General features: G+C 39.5%; 1 protein-coding gene across 9 annotated transcripts in view; it reads right to left on the bottom strand.

Moving 5' to 3' along the window:
- rfx3 (regulatory factor X3) overlaps positions 1-2,622 on the bottom strand; it is a 162,608-nt gene extending 159,986 nt beyond the window's left edge. For 4 of the 9 annotated variants that reach the window (XR_004222617.1, XM_012964799.3, XM_012964806.3 and 1 more), the window contains exon 1: positions 829-919. Coding sequence is in view for 4 of the 9 variants with exons in the window: in XM_012964799.3 (XP_012820253.1) it covers positions 829-834 (6 nt within the window). In the remaining 5 variants the exon portion in view is untranslated. 9 annotated transcript variants of the gene reach the window in all.
- Between the last annotated feature and the right edge of the window lie 13,758 nt (positions 2,623-16,380).

Genomic DNA, 16,380 nt, shown 5'->3' with positions numbered 1-16,380 from the left:
TTACACATACTTTCTTCAGAGGATACACTGTCCAATAAATCAATACACTCCACTGTTGGCACAGTTAAGAAAAAAAGTAGGTGATATTTAGCATGAGTGTGTGATTGCAAAATTTGATTACTGTGCTTCAAAAATAAAAAACAACATTTTTTCCAAACAATACCACATTTTTGTATAAATTACATATACACTGTGTGAAAATGACTGAAGAATAATTATTCTAAGCACTTTTACCATTATATAAATTACACTGGTGCAACTAAATACACTGATGACATTTTAATTTTCCAAATTAAAAAAAGGGGGAACAAAATTATTTGATGCTTGAAAACGATGGAAGAAAAAGGAAAAAAACATTTCTGAAATAACAGTGTAAAGTTTGGAAAGACAACACCGATGCCACAAACCTCAAAAAATATACAAATAATATGAGCTAAAACAGCATCTGTTAGATTGAAAGACACTTGGAGATAATAAAAATACAACCAGTTCACATGGTTCATACATTCTTTATGATCAGTCGGTCTTCAATTTCAGTCAAGGGAAATAAACACCATTCAGAGTCACAGGGATTAAACAGCTTAGGGATGACATTATTCCAGCAGCATGCAAAAAACTGATGCCCAACTGGCACATAAGGCTGATCTTTGTAGACTCCTAAAAACTGCCAAGTGTTTTACCCCTCAATCAATATCCTGGCAAGCATGCTAATTTCCTGCATGTATACTAGTTTCTTTTTTGTGCATAAAACATGCTAAATCACCACTTCGGTAAACCAATATTGCATGAAGAAGCAGAGAGCATCACAAACAAAAACCAATGCCTTACCCCCATCACTAAGTACAAAGGGTTTGAGAGAGATCCAGAAAAATGAATGTGCACCTGTACAACTTGCAAGAAACCTCTAGCCCTCCCCCCACCCACCACTGAATCCCAGTCTGCTAATAATGTCCTAGGAGTGCAAATGCTGAATGGAGTTGTGCAGCACAAAAGAAAGATGTAGTTCACTCATTCATTGCTAAGAAGCCTAATAAAGACTTCCAGGCTCTCCCAGCACTGCAGGTGCCACAAAGGAGAAAATACCCCCTCTTCCCTTGTATAAAAAAAAAACACACACAAAACCCAAAAATTAAACAACACTTCTGCAGCAAGTCAGTAATTAGCAAAGAAATAGAAGATAAAAGAAGGTAATGTTGCACACAGTTCTAACACCCGCATCCCATTTGCTAGGATTTCCATCCAGAGCACTGTAAAAGGAAATGCATTTCCAAAATTCATGGCAATAGGAAAAAAAACATCATTCATGCAAAGCCATCATCCCCCCTCCCAGCCAGATCCATGCCATACACAAGATGTGCAAATGCACACAGGGGGTTTAACCCTAGAAGTGCCCCAGTGCTGACTGCATCCACAGCTTCTGTCAACTCCTTCCCATCAGAGACACACACACAGGCAGTCTGACCGGCAGCCCTCTAGCTTTAGCTCACAGGATCCCACCACAAGGAAGGATGCTGGGAGCTGGTAGTTCAATAAGACTATAGCAGTGCTGCAGGTTGGAGATCCCAGACAGGATGACACACACAGACCAGGGAGGCTGACAGACATAAAGGGGGGGAATTAAAGACACAGAGCAAAGTAAGGCAGTATTAATAGACAGGTGTACGCCGTTCTAGCTGCCAGCTAGCATGGACACACACAGGCAGCACAGAGCACATGATCGATCTGAGATACAAAAGAAAAATGAAATGACACAGAGGAGAAAGGATCCCAGCAGCAGAAGAGGAAGCAGCAAGGGGTAGGGGCACCGGTGGTGAGGGGGGAGAGACACTGCACACACACAGACGCACACATCCACACCATAGTAGTAGCAATAATAATAATAATAATATTCACCTTGGCTGTGGCTTATTGTGGTGGTGATGTTGTTGTTGGTTGTTGTTGTTGGGGTGATGGGGATGATGATGATGATGAGGGTGGAGAGAAGGTGATGGTGGTGGTGGTGGCGGTGGAGGAGGAGGATGAGGAGGAGAGGAGTAGTTGTTGTTGATGGGTAACAGTCGCCAGGACTACGGTGGCTATGGCGCTGGATTCACAAGGCAACAGTTGCTATAACTCACAAAAGAGGGGAGGCAACCTAACCTGAGAGGAGGAAGAGGCGGGGCCAAGGGGCTTCCAGTGACAGAGGCCCTTACGGTGCCTGAGTGCCAGGCCTGGGAGAGAGGGAGGAGGTAGGGGAAGGGCCATAGAACATAGCGCCTAGCGCCATCCCCCAGTCAGACCTTCGTGGGGCCGACACGTTCTCTTGTTCCCACCCCCAAACGGCCGATCAAACGCGTAGCGAGGCTCTCTGCATCTTCCAGCTCCGTCTCCCCTTTATTACTGTCTGTTCCTTGTGCCCGTTCCCGCTCAGCTCTTCCACTCCCTCACTCGCTTTTACTCCCTGCGCCGTTCCTACTGTCACTTATTCCATTTCTCCTCTGCACTCTCTTAGCGTTCGCTATTCTCTCCCCTACCTCCACCTGCTCCCTCAGATATCAGCTCAACCCTTCGCTGTCCGTCACCTACAATAACCTCCCCAAAAGTCCGACAATTACATGTTCTAACTTAAGCTGCTTTGCGTGCGACTTGACGCTACTTCTGTGCCTGACCCGTAGTCATATATTGGATATTCTCCCTTCCCCAATTGTTACCCTAAGTCTAACGCCCTGGGGTGAGGGCAGAGCTAATTCTTGTGCCCTGGGGTGAGGGCAGAGCTAATTCTTGTGCCCTGGGGTGAGGGCAGAGCTAATTCTTGTGCCCTGGGGTGAGGGCAGGGCACGCAGGTAGCACCCTGAGCCCGGGCACTAATACAGAGTAAGGGACCGAGCAGCACGGAAATGTCTAAGGATGAAGTAAAAATGTTGCGCTAGTTCAGAGCTGACACAATGAGAGGCGCAGGTGGGACAGGCTTATTGCTGGACGGTACCCTTAGTACAGTACGTGTCTATAATAGGGACCTGCTGCAAATACAGACACTGTTTCCCACACGGCTAAGTAGCCCCTCACACCCGAAGCGCAACGATTCCACACTGTTCCATACTCGCTATTCAATGTTTTGAACGTGGGAAATAAAAAACTGTCTTTCCCGGTCGCGCCCAATTGGTCACCATTGGATATAATGGGAAAAGAGCGATGTTGTGTAACCTTCAACAGTTTCCGGACTACAGTTCTCAGCTTTCTTCTGGGGGGGGGCAGTAAATTGTAGTTGAACAGGTGGAGGGCGTCCGGTTGGGAGTTTCGGGCTTTGCTAGTTCTGTAGTATTGGGAGCTTCATGGACCCTATTGTATGCGCCCTTTTTGTGCATCCATCTGCTGCTCAGAGGGGGGTTGGTGCGTGTTGTAGAGTCCTGTGTTGTGTCCCTGGCTGACAGTATCTGGAAGATTTCAGCATGTACCAAGCGATTTAGTTTACAAAATACCTGGAAACCATGTACAGTAAGGCTAAATCATAGCCAGTGTAGCCCTGCTAGGTGCATGTACTGTACTGTATGTTCCATCCAAATATGTACAAACTATAACAATCTAAGCATTATACAAACATTTGCCCCTCCTGCCGTATTCCATTCAAGTAATATATGGTTACCTCAATAATCTGCCTGCTATATAATCATTTTTTTTTATTTATTGAATAATGTTCCCTGTTTTGTAAAATATAAGGATCACAAGTCGTTTGCGACTTACCTTTTAAAATACACAAGTTAAAATGAGTCATATGACACATCACTTAGCACCATTTATAAGGATATAATAAACAGGATATTGATGGCTCTTTTGTATCTTATCTAGAGGACAATGTACCCCTATTGTAAAATATAAGGCTATTATAAGTTAGCAAGGTGTTCCATGACCATATGAAGGCACAAGGATGAATGAGTGCTTTTATACGAATCATAGAACACATATAGAATTTACAGGATACTTGTGGCCCTTGTGTATTATATTTAGGGGCCAATTCACTAATGTACGAATCCGAATCACGAAATCCGATCATTTATTATGATCGCATATGTCGAATACGAAAATTTTGTACTTACAATCCAAAAGTTCTGAATTTTTCGTATTGAAATGATCTTTTGTGAATGGCGATCCGATAGACACAAAATTTTTGTATCCCAACGATCAGAAACGGCGCAAAACCCTTTCTGAATTTGACACTTCAATGCATGATGTGGGAAGCTTTTCAAAGGACTCAATAGCACTCTGCAGCTCCAACCTGGCCAAAAGAAAGTCATGATACTGAAGCTTGAACGAATTCCAAAACTTTATTACTCGTTGAGACAAATGCGATTTTGTCGCACAAATTGTCTCGCAAAGTACGAAAAAGTTGCGCAAATTAACGAAAATATCGTAGAAAATACGCACAGTTCTAAAACTTAGAAAAAATACATTTTTTTTTTATTCGGACTCATTGATGAATGTGCCCCTGTGTGTCAAAATTTATTTCCACTGACGTTCACCACAGTGTTTGAAATAATGATTGTGATATGTTTAGGTGCGTTCCTTTTCTGTTTTTAATGTTTTGCAGTGGTGTTTCTTTGAAGAGTCCCCCCCTTACAGGCTCTTACCTATCCACCCCCATCATGTTGTTGCCCATCGCCCACAGCATAAAAGTGAGCAGGCGGTAAAGTTTGAAGCTGATGTGGGGGGGGGGGAACTACCATGCAGCAGACCCTGCAATCTGCACCCTTGTATCCTGGGCAGTGGGCACCCCAAGATCTGCTATATGGTAGTTAAGCCACTGATGCTTTAAGAAAATTAAATATCAGGTGAAACTTTGCATGTATTGTATTTTATTTGTAATAAAGGCAATTTTCACTGTAAGTAACACCAAGCAAAATGTTACGACATGCTTCTTGGATTACTACATTACTTGGTTCAGTAGTGGGCCCTCATTAGTTTATACAAGAATAATTAGCAAGGAATTCTGATGTAGACCCATGTCACAGTTAGCAAAGAGGGAATATGGAATGCAAAGACTGCTGTGAATATATATACAGTACATATACATACACTACTTTATTCAACATGAGGTGTCTATTTAAAATTTACAAATGATAAGACATCATTATGTTGTTAGACAATTTCTAAATTCAACAAATAGGTATTCCTCAAACCTAAAATGTAAAGATAATATCAATAAAGTTAATTCACTCCTAGGCCCAAAAGATTGGATGCAAAAAAACAAAAAAGATAATTAGAGGGAAAAAAGCAGTGCCCCTGATTCAGACAGGTATGATCACCAATAATGAGCAGTACCCTCTCATTAACTGCAAGTAGGTCACTTGGGAGCGATTCTTAAACCTTTCTTCAAATGCACTGTCATCAGGAACCACTCTTCTGGGAATATGTTAAGCACCTGTTCACACGATAATGCCAATTTCATGTATATAGAAGATAGATAGGAGATGATGGCTTTATTGAAGGTGTATCTAAATTGCAAGAAAGTTCTAGGAATGTGTGCAACAGAGTCCTACTTAGAAAGGCACATAACCTTAGTGACTTCTATTTTCATTATATCTGTTATCACCAACATGGGAGCACTGCAGATTATATAATATACAATCTACTAAAATGTAAAAGACTATTAAAATTGACCTTAGAGGTCTGTGACCTATATAATTTCTATGACCACTTGCTAGCCTTGCATTATAATCCTTTAGCTTTCTTTCTTGTTATTGTTAAAAGCTGCACCTCTTTGACTGCATCCCAGGCAATATTGTGTTTGTAGTATTTCTGTATATGCTATAAAAGACTACAACAAAACTCTTCAGGGATATAATTGCAGCAGCAATAATATCTGTCTGTTTTAGCAACCCCTGCTTCATCCAGCAATAAAAAAAGTTTTTGTATTGGTAAAGAATGTATGAGATGTAGTAGGTTTGGATTAAAAAAGCAAAAATGTAGTAATGGACACAAAAAGATCTTTAAGCATTTTTTAACTATATTGTACACACTAGTTCACTTTTATATGGGGTTATGCATATTGCTAGATAATCTCATTATTTATACTCTACTGTCATTACAGTAGAACCCCCATGTCACATTTTTTTATGGACCAAAAACGAATGTAATATCTGAGAAAATGTAAAATAAGGAAAATACATTATGTATTATATATTTGCGTGACTACAAAAATGGTGTCAAATTAGGGAAAAACTAAAATTAGGGGATGTAAAATTGATGTTTCACTTATTTCTTTATGCAGCTACAAGCATTTTGTATACCAGTGTATCTTAGTGGTGTGGTGCAAACAATGGTGTACAACTTTAATCTGAGACCAAATAGAGCAAACACACTGCTTAGGTGAGCTTGCAGTCATGGGAAGCGTAGACATCACCAGGGCCGGATTTATAAATTTGCCGCCCCGGTCGCACGCCCCCCCCCGAGTGCGCATGCGTGCGTGCGTGCATGAACGGGGTGGGTTCGAGCGCGCATGCGCTAATTGCGGGGGAGAGGGGGGTTGCAAGCGCGCATGCGCCATAGCCCGAACTTGCATACGGAGCAGTGGGGTGAAGTCCCCATTGCTCCGTATGGGAATGCAAATTTTTAGATCTTTGTGCGGCCTCTCCACAAATCCGGGCCTGGACAGCACTTTATAATAAACATTAAATGGAGACCACACAAACTTATATGGTGGGGATAAAAGGCCACAGCAGCTTTATTGATTTAAATGTATAACAATAATGAATATAACTATTCAATTGTTACTGTATCAAACCATCCATTGAATCAGCCAGCCCCTGATAACCAATAAACACAGCAGGCCGCCTTGTAACCATGAAAAATTTCCCCCCACACACAAACCTCAGATACAATAACCTTCATGATAGGTTGGGTGGGCGGGCGGACACCTCTCCAGCTTGAATGAATCTGAAACTTTCGTACTCTTTCCAACAATAAGATTTTGTTGCTTTTTTTTTACGCACAGTACGAAAAAGTTGCGTTAAATAACGAAAAAATCGGTGAAAATATGCAAGGTACAGAAAACACGAACGGTCCGATCGAACGAACAATCGGACTGTTTGTGGATTGATAAATCTTCCCCATAATCTATGACCCATGCTTTATTTATCCAAGGTAACGCATTTTCATACCAATAAACCTCTTACCAGATATGATCCATACTCAATTTATCCAAAAAGTGGAATATGCATATTTGTGCCAGTATGTATTTACCAATGATATAATCTATACCCCATATAAATGTATTCAAATTGAAATGTGCATATTAGTGTAAAAACAACATAAATACAAGATACCAATTTTTCTAAAATTTACAGTTTACTTTAGCTCTTTTTATCTTTTTTTCACAAATTTTCTTTACATAGCAATGAATTTAGAACTAAAATTGCCTGGGGAAAAATACTTTTACAATGTCTAGCTGTTACTGTTCAGATGCTGCAAAACCTGCCAGATGGTAAAAGAGAAAACCGTGCATGAGATGGATGAAAAATGTCTTTCACTATACTATTTGGATGACATGTTTAATGTACAAATGTGAGAGGCAAGAGAGGGTTTCTTATGATCTTCTCTGCTGTCCTGTGCCCAATCTGAGGACCTTGGAGATATTATTTCTAGAGGAAACATACTACGGTCGTTCAGTCAGAACGTCTAGAATCCAATTGCAAAGAGAAGTTTTTATGCCCAAGAAGTCCAACTTTGTGACCAGCTTTTGAGGCATGTGTAACGATACCTGGTGGTCTACTTGGGCAGCTGGGACACCCGCCATCTTCATCTTCTATGCATGCTTGTCCCTCTCCTTTTTGACACACACGCAGCCACACACGTGTTCTTTCATCCAGCTGTTATAGAGGCAGAAGCGTGAGCCGTAACCTTGGCGTCTGTTCTGGGTTTTGGGATACCAGTCGTGACAGAATGAGTGTATTAAATGCTAAACTAAAGTAAATAAATAGCATTCTAACATAACTAACTTTTTTATCCAGATGAGAAAGGGACAAGTATAATGCAGTTGAGATAGCATCATCTGTAGTCTGATTTTCCAGGAGGTAATCTGTAATGGATCTAAATTCTGTGAAAGTTGTGTTTTCATATAATTTGTTACTAGCCTCTCAAAGCACTTTGTAATGGTAGGCATAAGCACTATGGCTGGTAATCCTTAAAGGAGAAGGAAAGGCAAAGTCACTTGGGGGTGCCAAAATGTTAGGCAACCCCAAGTGACTTTAATCGCTTACCTCGTACCCCGGGCTGGTGCCCCTGTACAGAGAAAGCAGCACCAGCCCGGGGTAACTGGAGCGCAGCGCTTCCTGCTTACTTTCTGAAAATGCCAGCGGTCGGCGCATGCGCAGTAGAGTTAAAAGCCGACTTTTCTGTTAAAGTTCGGCTTTTCACTCTACTGCGCATGCGCGCGCAGGGAACCCAGAAGGAGGAAGCGATCGCTGCTACCCCGGGCTGGTGCGGTTTTCTCCATATAGGGGCACCAGCCCAGGGTACGGGGTAAGCGATTAAAGTCACTTGGGGGTGCCTAACATTTTGGCACCCCCAAGTGACTTTGCCTTTCCTTCTCCTTTAAGAGAAGACACAGAAAATTTTTATGGAACTGGACAAACTTTTGGTAATTTTAAAAAACATGCAGGTACCACAGCTAAACTCAAAGAAACATTTAAAATGTCTGTAAAAACAAAGCACAACTCTGAAGCACCTGAATAGATATTGGGTTCCACTGTCTTTTTATGGGTTTACTCCATAGAGAGGCATCTTTACTTCTGCAGAAGACAAAGTACCTGCTTATTCTGAGAGGGAATCATCTTCATTGCTGGTTCTCGAATTTCCACATCAGAATATGCATGCAAAAAATCATTCAGTAAAGCAGGATCACTATTGCAGACTGTGTTGGTTTATAACTAAATGCCTTGCCACATATGCCATGTACAGTATCTTTTGATACCAAAAAATGACTATTTATCTTCTCTGCATATGCACGCTATACCTTCTTAAAACCCATGACAGCCTTTATCTACAACATAAGTCTCTCTGTCTTTGGATTTAATGGCACGATTCCTATTTTTTACCTTATTTAAGAGCTTTGCAGAGAATCACAGTTTTGGTGTGCACAAATAGTGACAGTTTTAGGAACAATAACATCCCATATAAACTTGCTAATATAGCCCATAACTGAGGTTGTATACTCTTCCAAACCACTGAACATGCTCCAATATGTGCTCTCAAAACAATCTTGTAAAGCAAGTATGGCATCCTTTGGCCAAATTCTTAATTCATAGTTTTACAGAACAAGAAAAAATCTTTTTACAAGAAAAAAATATTTTTATGTGGGTTTAAATGTCCCAGATCTTTAGTATATCCTTGCCAGCTCCTCTCTGCTTCTTCTCCAGATATAACAATCAATAGGTTGTAGTATATAGAGCCAGCGCTCAAAGCATAGGAAAAATGAAAAAGAAAAATCACAATATGGTGTAGTATTCTTTATAAGGCTATTCCACCTTTTTGTGTTGCTATGGATATAGGAAACAATGTGTTCCTACACCTTTTTTCATAACCAGATAGAAAGTGGTGTACTTGATCTTTAACTTTGGTGCACTCTATATGGTAAAAGTGGGTACTCACAGACTTCAAAAACTTTCTTGCCTTAAATAAATCCCATTTTTATTCAAACAGCAGACTTTCTATAAAACAGGAGTGCTATATAGCATAAAACATTTTTATAAATATATAAATTAAAAGATTGCCACACTCACAATTTAAAAGCCATCTTAAATGCTTTAAAACAGTCTCTCCACACAAAGGAAATGCTACAATTATGGCAGACCCTACGACAAAGACACCGCTTAATCTCCAAGCCATCCCCATTAACGCCACTGATAAATAACCAAGACTTCCCGCCTGGACTATCAAAACGAACATGGTGGACCAACTCAGGAGTAACCAGCCTACACTCCCTAACAGCGCACAACAAACCACTAACCACGGCACAAATAATGGACAAATTCCAACCTCCCCCACAGGAAAAATACAGAGCTTCACAGCTAGCGCACTTTATACAACAACAGGCTAAACTGGGAGACTTTAACACTATAAGTTCCACAGGACTGGAAACAATCTGCCGACAAGCCCCACTACAACCAGGAACCCTCAGCCTGATATATAAACTGATCAACCAACCACCACTAAACAGTAAAAAACTCAACAGTATGCTAAAATGGGAGAGGGACCTCAACACCACCCTTACAACAAAGCAATGGGCCCAATGTAGCGAAGCAGCTAACAAAGGAAGCACTTGTGTAACAGTGAGGGAAACCTCTATCAAAATCCTCCACAGAACGTATCTAGTCCCGCACAGACTGAACAAACTCTACCCAACCAGTAACCCGCAGTGCTACAGAGGATGCCCAGAATTAGGAACCATGCTACATATATGGTGGAACTGCGACATCGCCTCGAAATTCTGGGACTCAGTAATCCATATGTTGTCAAGAATATTCCACACACAGTTCCCCAAAGACCCACTAACTCTGCTACTGGGAAAAAAGCCACCACGATTTACAAACTCAGGACATAGGCTGAGCCAACACATACTAATGGCTGCCAGACTGATCATTGCTAGCAACTGGAAAAAAGCAGGACTCCCATTAAACTCCCTGAAAACAAAGATAATCTGCATAGCCACCAATGAAAAACTTTCATATATGTTACAGAATGACATGGAAGCCTACGACAAAATTTGGATGCCCTGGCTACTGCATGAAAATGACCCTCAGCTGTTTATGGCTATTAGAGCCTAATCATAGAGTCATATGGTTAATTGTAATATAACAAGAGATACCCCCGGTTTCGCCAAATCAAAAGGTCCCAGCCGCTATAACATCGTCCTTTACTGTAAATAGTTATGATTTCATGTTTTCATACTTACTCCTCTTTTTTACTTTCCTCCCTCCCCCTTTTTTCTTTTTTTTGAACTCTCTTTTTCTTTTTATTCTCCTTCTTTTTCCATGTGCTCAGTGCCTTACAATAATCTCCTGCCACTCATGCTACCAATCAATAATGACTGTAGTAATGCAGAATATTGTAATGAATAACTTGCTAACAATGTAACGCAACATGGATAATAAAACTAATAAAAATTGTCAGTTTTAAAAAAAACAGTCTCTCCAAAGGTGTCCGTGTTATATTGGACAATGTTCATTTAATAATATTGGTCACATCTGTTCCACTTGATAGGATGTTCCAAGCTGGCGTTCTGAACCGCATGGTCATGAGGCGCACCTGGATGATGCGTTTCGTCTTGCAACTTGCTTAGAGGCTTCCCTGGCGTTTGTGCGCATGCATCTTTCCTTATATGCGAATTGTCACCATGGTAACATATTAGCGTATATGCACATGCGTAAAATAATTTTCACTATGGTAACGGATTCACCTTCCTAGAATTCCTTCGAATGCGTTTTTTTCTTCGTGAATACATCTACATTTATTATTGCGAATTTTCTCTATACTCATATGTACCACTGTATTGTATAATCGTTTGCATTCACTCTTTAATTATTAGATACATTATTATGAAAAGGTTATTATAGATACATTTTCGCCTTAGTATTATAAATACTTTAGTTTACATGCGTATTGAATTCTTTCTATGGGACAAGTTCTTAATTCAGACAGAAGACATTGTCTATGACTTGTAATCGACTGATTGGCAAGTGCAAAACATCTTACTGCCTGATATACAACCTATTTCCATTTTAAGCAGTGCACTTGTGCCCACACACACAAACGTTTTGAGGCCGGAGCAAACAACAAGTTGTAGTGTGTGCTTTTTTTGAACCACCTCTCTGCTCACACAGATTTTTCAATTTGTGCACAACAGATCATTTTTACACACAGTTTTAAAAGATTTTTTTTTGCACATGCTGACAAAAAAAAATAATTAGAGGGAACAGTATTATATTAAAAGCTAACTCTTCAGCCTAATTTATGCCATGAATCCAAAGCTTCCATTAGTGTAGAAGTGATTTAGTTGGATTTTCCACACAACATAGTCAAATCAGTTTAAAATTGGATGTAAGTAGTGAAAAGTAAACCGATTTGCATTAGATTTGTATGCAAATCCTTAAGTCAATGGCACATTCAGGTGCTTTGGGGCCTGTGATTTCTAGCAGCTTGTAACAAATTGCCCAGTTGCCTGCTCTGACAATTGCTTTAAAGTGCTTGTGAATGTGCTTGTGATGTGATTGTCACTTTGAAACATGAACTGCTACATTTCAAAGCAACAATTATGCAACAGATAGTATTTATATGGCAAACACCGAGGGGCAGTTTTGAGCAATTTTTAAACTACCACTAAACATAATAACCACCACATTAACCTCTGTGCCAATGTTCTGCTACATGAAGGAGGTTGACATGTTTTATGCAACTGGAACCAAAATAAATGTGAGACCAGGAATGTTAAAATTCATTTTTTCATCAAGAATAAATAATATTTACATGTTAACCTTTCTTTAACGCTGGGACTACTAATACTATGCACTATGTTTGATTGTGCATCCAGGTCTGGATTTGTGGCAAGACCACAAAGGCCTGGTCCTAGGGCGGCAAACATTTAGTGGCGGAATCTCGCCCAGCCGCATTGTAATGGGCACTGGACATGCAGAAACTTTAGCGCATCCTCTCCCCACTGCTCCGTAGGCGACCAAAGCGGGCGCATGCTCTGGGGGCGTGGGGGGGTTTGGTGGTCCGGGGTGAGGTGGGTGGGCGGCAAAAGGGGGTGGCTTTGGGGTGCCCCATTCTCAAAACCTGGCCCTGTGTGTATCACACATTAGGAGATGTTAGTATATAAGAAGCATATCTGGGTATCATCCCAAAATCATCCAAGAAAACAGACCATAAACCATGAGATGAAAATGCCAAGTAGGGGGAAGCAGAAGCCTGCCCTACCATCTGGTTTGTCGAGGGAATTGCTTAAATTTTGAAAATCTGGTAATGTCAGAAAGGGTTCTTTGTTTAGAATAAATGGAAGTAGCTGCTTCTACATCTTCATAGAAGTGCTATTAACTTCTCCTTCTGCCTGTTATGATCCAAAGTGTTATTTTGGAGAACAATAGAGGATATTGCATTCCAGGTGTTTCTTGGACCAAGCTAAAAACCTATGTAACAGTAATATATACATGTTTTGGTAAATGGTAATTTCACTTGTAATATTGTCCTGAGTGTTGATTATGAAAAACCTTTGAGACCACAATGAAAAATATTTGTGAAACCCTAAAGTCTAAAGCGTCAAAAGAAGTTACTGGCCCTTGCAGAATCATTTTTATTACCCCATTCCCAAAATATAGAGAAAGATGTACAGTTTTAATATATGTGTTAAAAACAGTGAGGCCTTCCGTTAAGCCCTCTAAATTCCATAATGCCCCATAGCTCTTAAGCCTTTTGCCAATACCATATTTATCATAGTAAGTAACAGAATACTGCTGACCAGTTACATTGAAATCATTGTTGTTTGGGATATATCACCTGACCCTGGCCTTTATATATTGCATTGCTATTGCTCCTCTTAAGCTCAAGCTACTGACTCAATCTGTTATAGAGATTGAGAGTTCAAGGTAACACAAGCTGAATTTGAATTTTTTGGATGTACAGTTCTTCCAGCATTTGGAAGTGATGCTGGAAGAGGTATAGTGCTGCAACAGCTTGGGCACATTTGATATCCCTGATATAAGCATTAGCCACTGCATATTACATTGCTAATATTCTGTTACTGGAGAGACCTCTACAGGTTGGGCCTTAGGTATACAAGAATGTTCTATTATCTTGATAATAAAACACAACAGTATGTGTTTACAAAGAGCTATATCATTAGGGCATATCAAATTTATGTATTTATGTGTATGGCATAATGTAAATTGATACAAAATAGGAAGCTTTGCAAAAGTTTCCAGACCACTAAGCGTATTCAGAACTTAGATCCCACTGCACCAGGGTTATTAAAAACTAACTTGAGTAAAGCAGTTGCACTGTTTAATTTATTACTAGTACATATATTAGCAAAAGATCTATAATACCAGTTCATACATGTTTATTAGATGGGAAAGGATTTTGGGTGCTTCCTGTTTTAGAATCTCTTCCAAAAAATGTTTTTTCACATGAAATTTCCATGTTGTTGCATTCACACATACATAGGGGACATTTACTAATCCACGAACGCTCCGAGCGTATTTTCTGTGACTTTTTTGCTGCTTGCACGACTTTTTCATACTTTGCTACAAAAGCTGTGCAACAAAATCGTATTGTCACGCTGAGTACGAAAGTTTCGGATTCATTCAAGCTTAGTTATCGTGCCTTCCTTGGGCCAGGTTGGAGCTGCACAGTGCCATTGATTCCTATGGGAGGCTTCCAAAATCATGCACAGAAGGATTAAAGTCAGAAAGGTTTTCCTGCATTTTAAAAATAAGATACGATTTTTTCGTATTTTCAAATACGAATTTTTCGTACTTTGATAAATCTGCCCCTAATCCATTTCATAAATCCACTGTAATCATGTAATAATGCTCACTTACAAATTCGAAAACATTGCAACACAAGATACCAAATACTTTTGGCTAAAACATGCTACAACAGCGCCCTACACTGTAGGGTTTTTCTTCGTAGAATGCTTTCTATTGCATTGTTAATTTATCTTATCTTCTGCTTTATTTGGCTGTTTTCATGTGTCCTATTATATTCTGCTACCTTAAATCTATTAGTTCACTGTGTCAGAAATTATCCTGTTCTTTATCTGAACATCTGTTAGTGGAACATCCTGTTCTACTGAGCTACTGTGTACTGTTCAAATCCTATCATATTGTACATGCTATAAAACCTTATATTTCAGCCCTTTAAACCTTGTAGGCTCGTTCTTTGTTATATTTCTGCATTTCTAATTATAAATATATATTATATTTATTATTATATTCTATTCCTATTTAAAATCACTTTCTGTATCATCTATAGACATATAAGGTAACAAAAAAAAAATAATCTCAATAGTAAAAGATACACAAAAAAGGAAATAAGTGGCACATTAATTGCTGAGTGGACTGGTAGTATATGTATAGAGTTAACCACCAACCCTGGCAAAGCCAACTATGATTGATATGAATCAATAAGCACAATATATGTTCAACTAATTAAATTACTATGCAGAAATCAAAATACACAGATTAACACTGTACATGACATTACAATTATATAGTACCTTCTTTCTTTTGGTGTCCACCTGACCTGACACCATGGGACAACTATGATTTATATGAAACAATAAACAGAATATAACACTGCAAAAGGTAACCATCAAATCTAGCAACAATTTAATTCTTAGCTTGCTTTGACATTCAAACAGTACCCTCTGAATTTCATCACAAATCATTCTACGTATGCAGGGCTCAAAGGCCTCTTAATTCAGTGTGTGTAAAGTTCTGTTCTTTGAGATTTAGATGACATAACAGCTCAAGTTCATGTTCAGTGGAGAGCATAGTTTATAAAGGAGCAATGGCCACCTCCTTGTTTTAGCTCCCACCCTTCCCAGCTACAGTCAAGTGATCCCAGTGATGACCAATAAAAAGGGCAACCATTTAGGAATATTAACTTTTAAAGCAAGCAAGGTGACGGTAAAACTCAGTCCCTGTATAAAATGTATACAGTGGAATTCTTAACAAATAAGATGAAAGTGAATGTAGGACTGTCCAGACACGGGATGACTTTGATGTAGCTGGCCAGCTCAAATATATTGCAATATATGGACAAACAATGCCTCTTTTGGATGGGCATTTATTAGTAGCTTAAGGTACAGAATGTTTAGATGTACTATATATATATATATATATATATATATATATATATTGATAATGTCCGATACAGAGGACCCCTTGTCTCTGTCACTGGAGAGCATTGCAAGGCTCTTCATTAACTGTTCATTCTTTGACATGATCTAATTCAGATGTGCTTATGTATAAAAGGTGCATAAAAACTGTCCAAAGTAAAAAATAAATAATTTTTAAATAGACATATCTGATTTCATAGATTAAAAATATAACCACGAAACCAAAGATTCACAGTGTGATGCAACCCTTCCCTCACCTTGTTTCATTTCCAAGTGATAGATACTGGGACTTGAAGTCCCTCTGCTTCCCATAGTCGGTGCTGCACAGATTCTCTTGAAAGAAGAGGCAGTTTATTAATGGGTGGTTGTGGGGACAAGAAAGCATATAGACTGATTTTCATTTCAAGACCTTTCATTTAGTAGTTTTTTTTATTTTTGTTTATTTTAGTTTACTGGGCCAGTTGGTGATAGTGGGGGCAAATTATGTGACTCTGCTAGGAATTGCCAGATTGCAC

This window comes from Xenopus tropicalis, chromosome 1 (genome assembly GCF_000004195.4).
Source record: "Xenopus tropicalis strain Nigerian chromosome 1, UCB_Xtro_10.0, whole genome shotgun sequence".
In the NCBI taxonomy this organism is placed as follows: domain Eukaryota; kingdom Metazoa; phylum Chordata; class Amphibia; order Anura; family Pipidae; genus Xenopus; species Xenopus tropicalis.
Note: the sequence above shows the minus strand (reverse complement) of the source record. Positions and strands in the feature narration are given on the sequence as shown.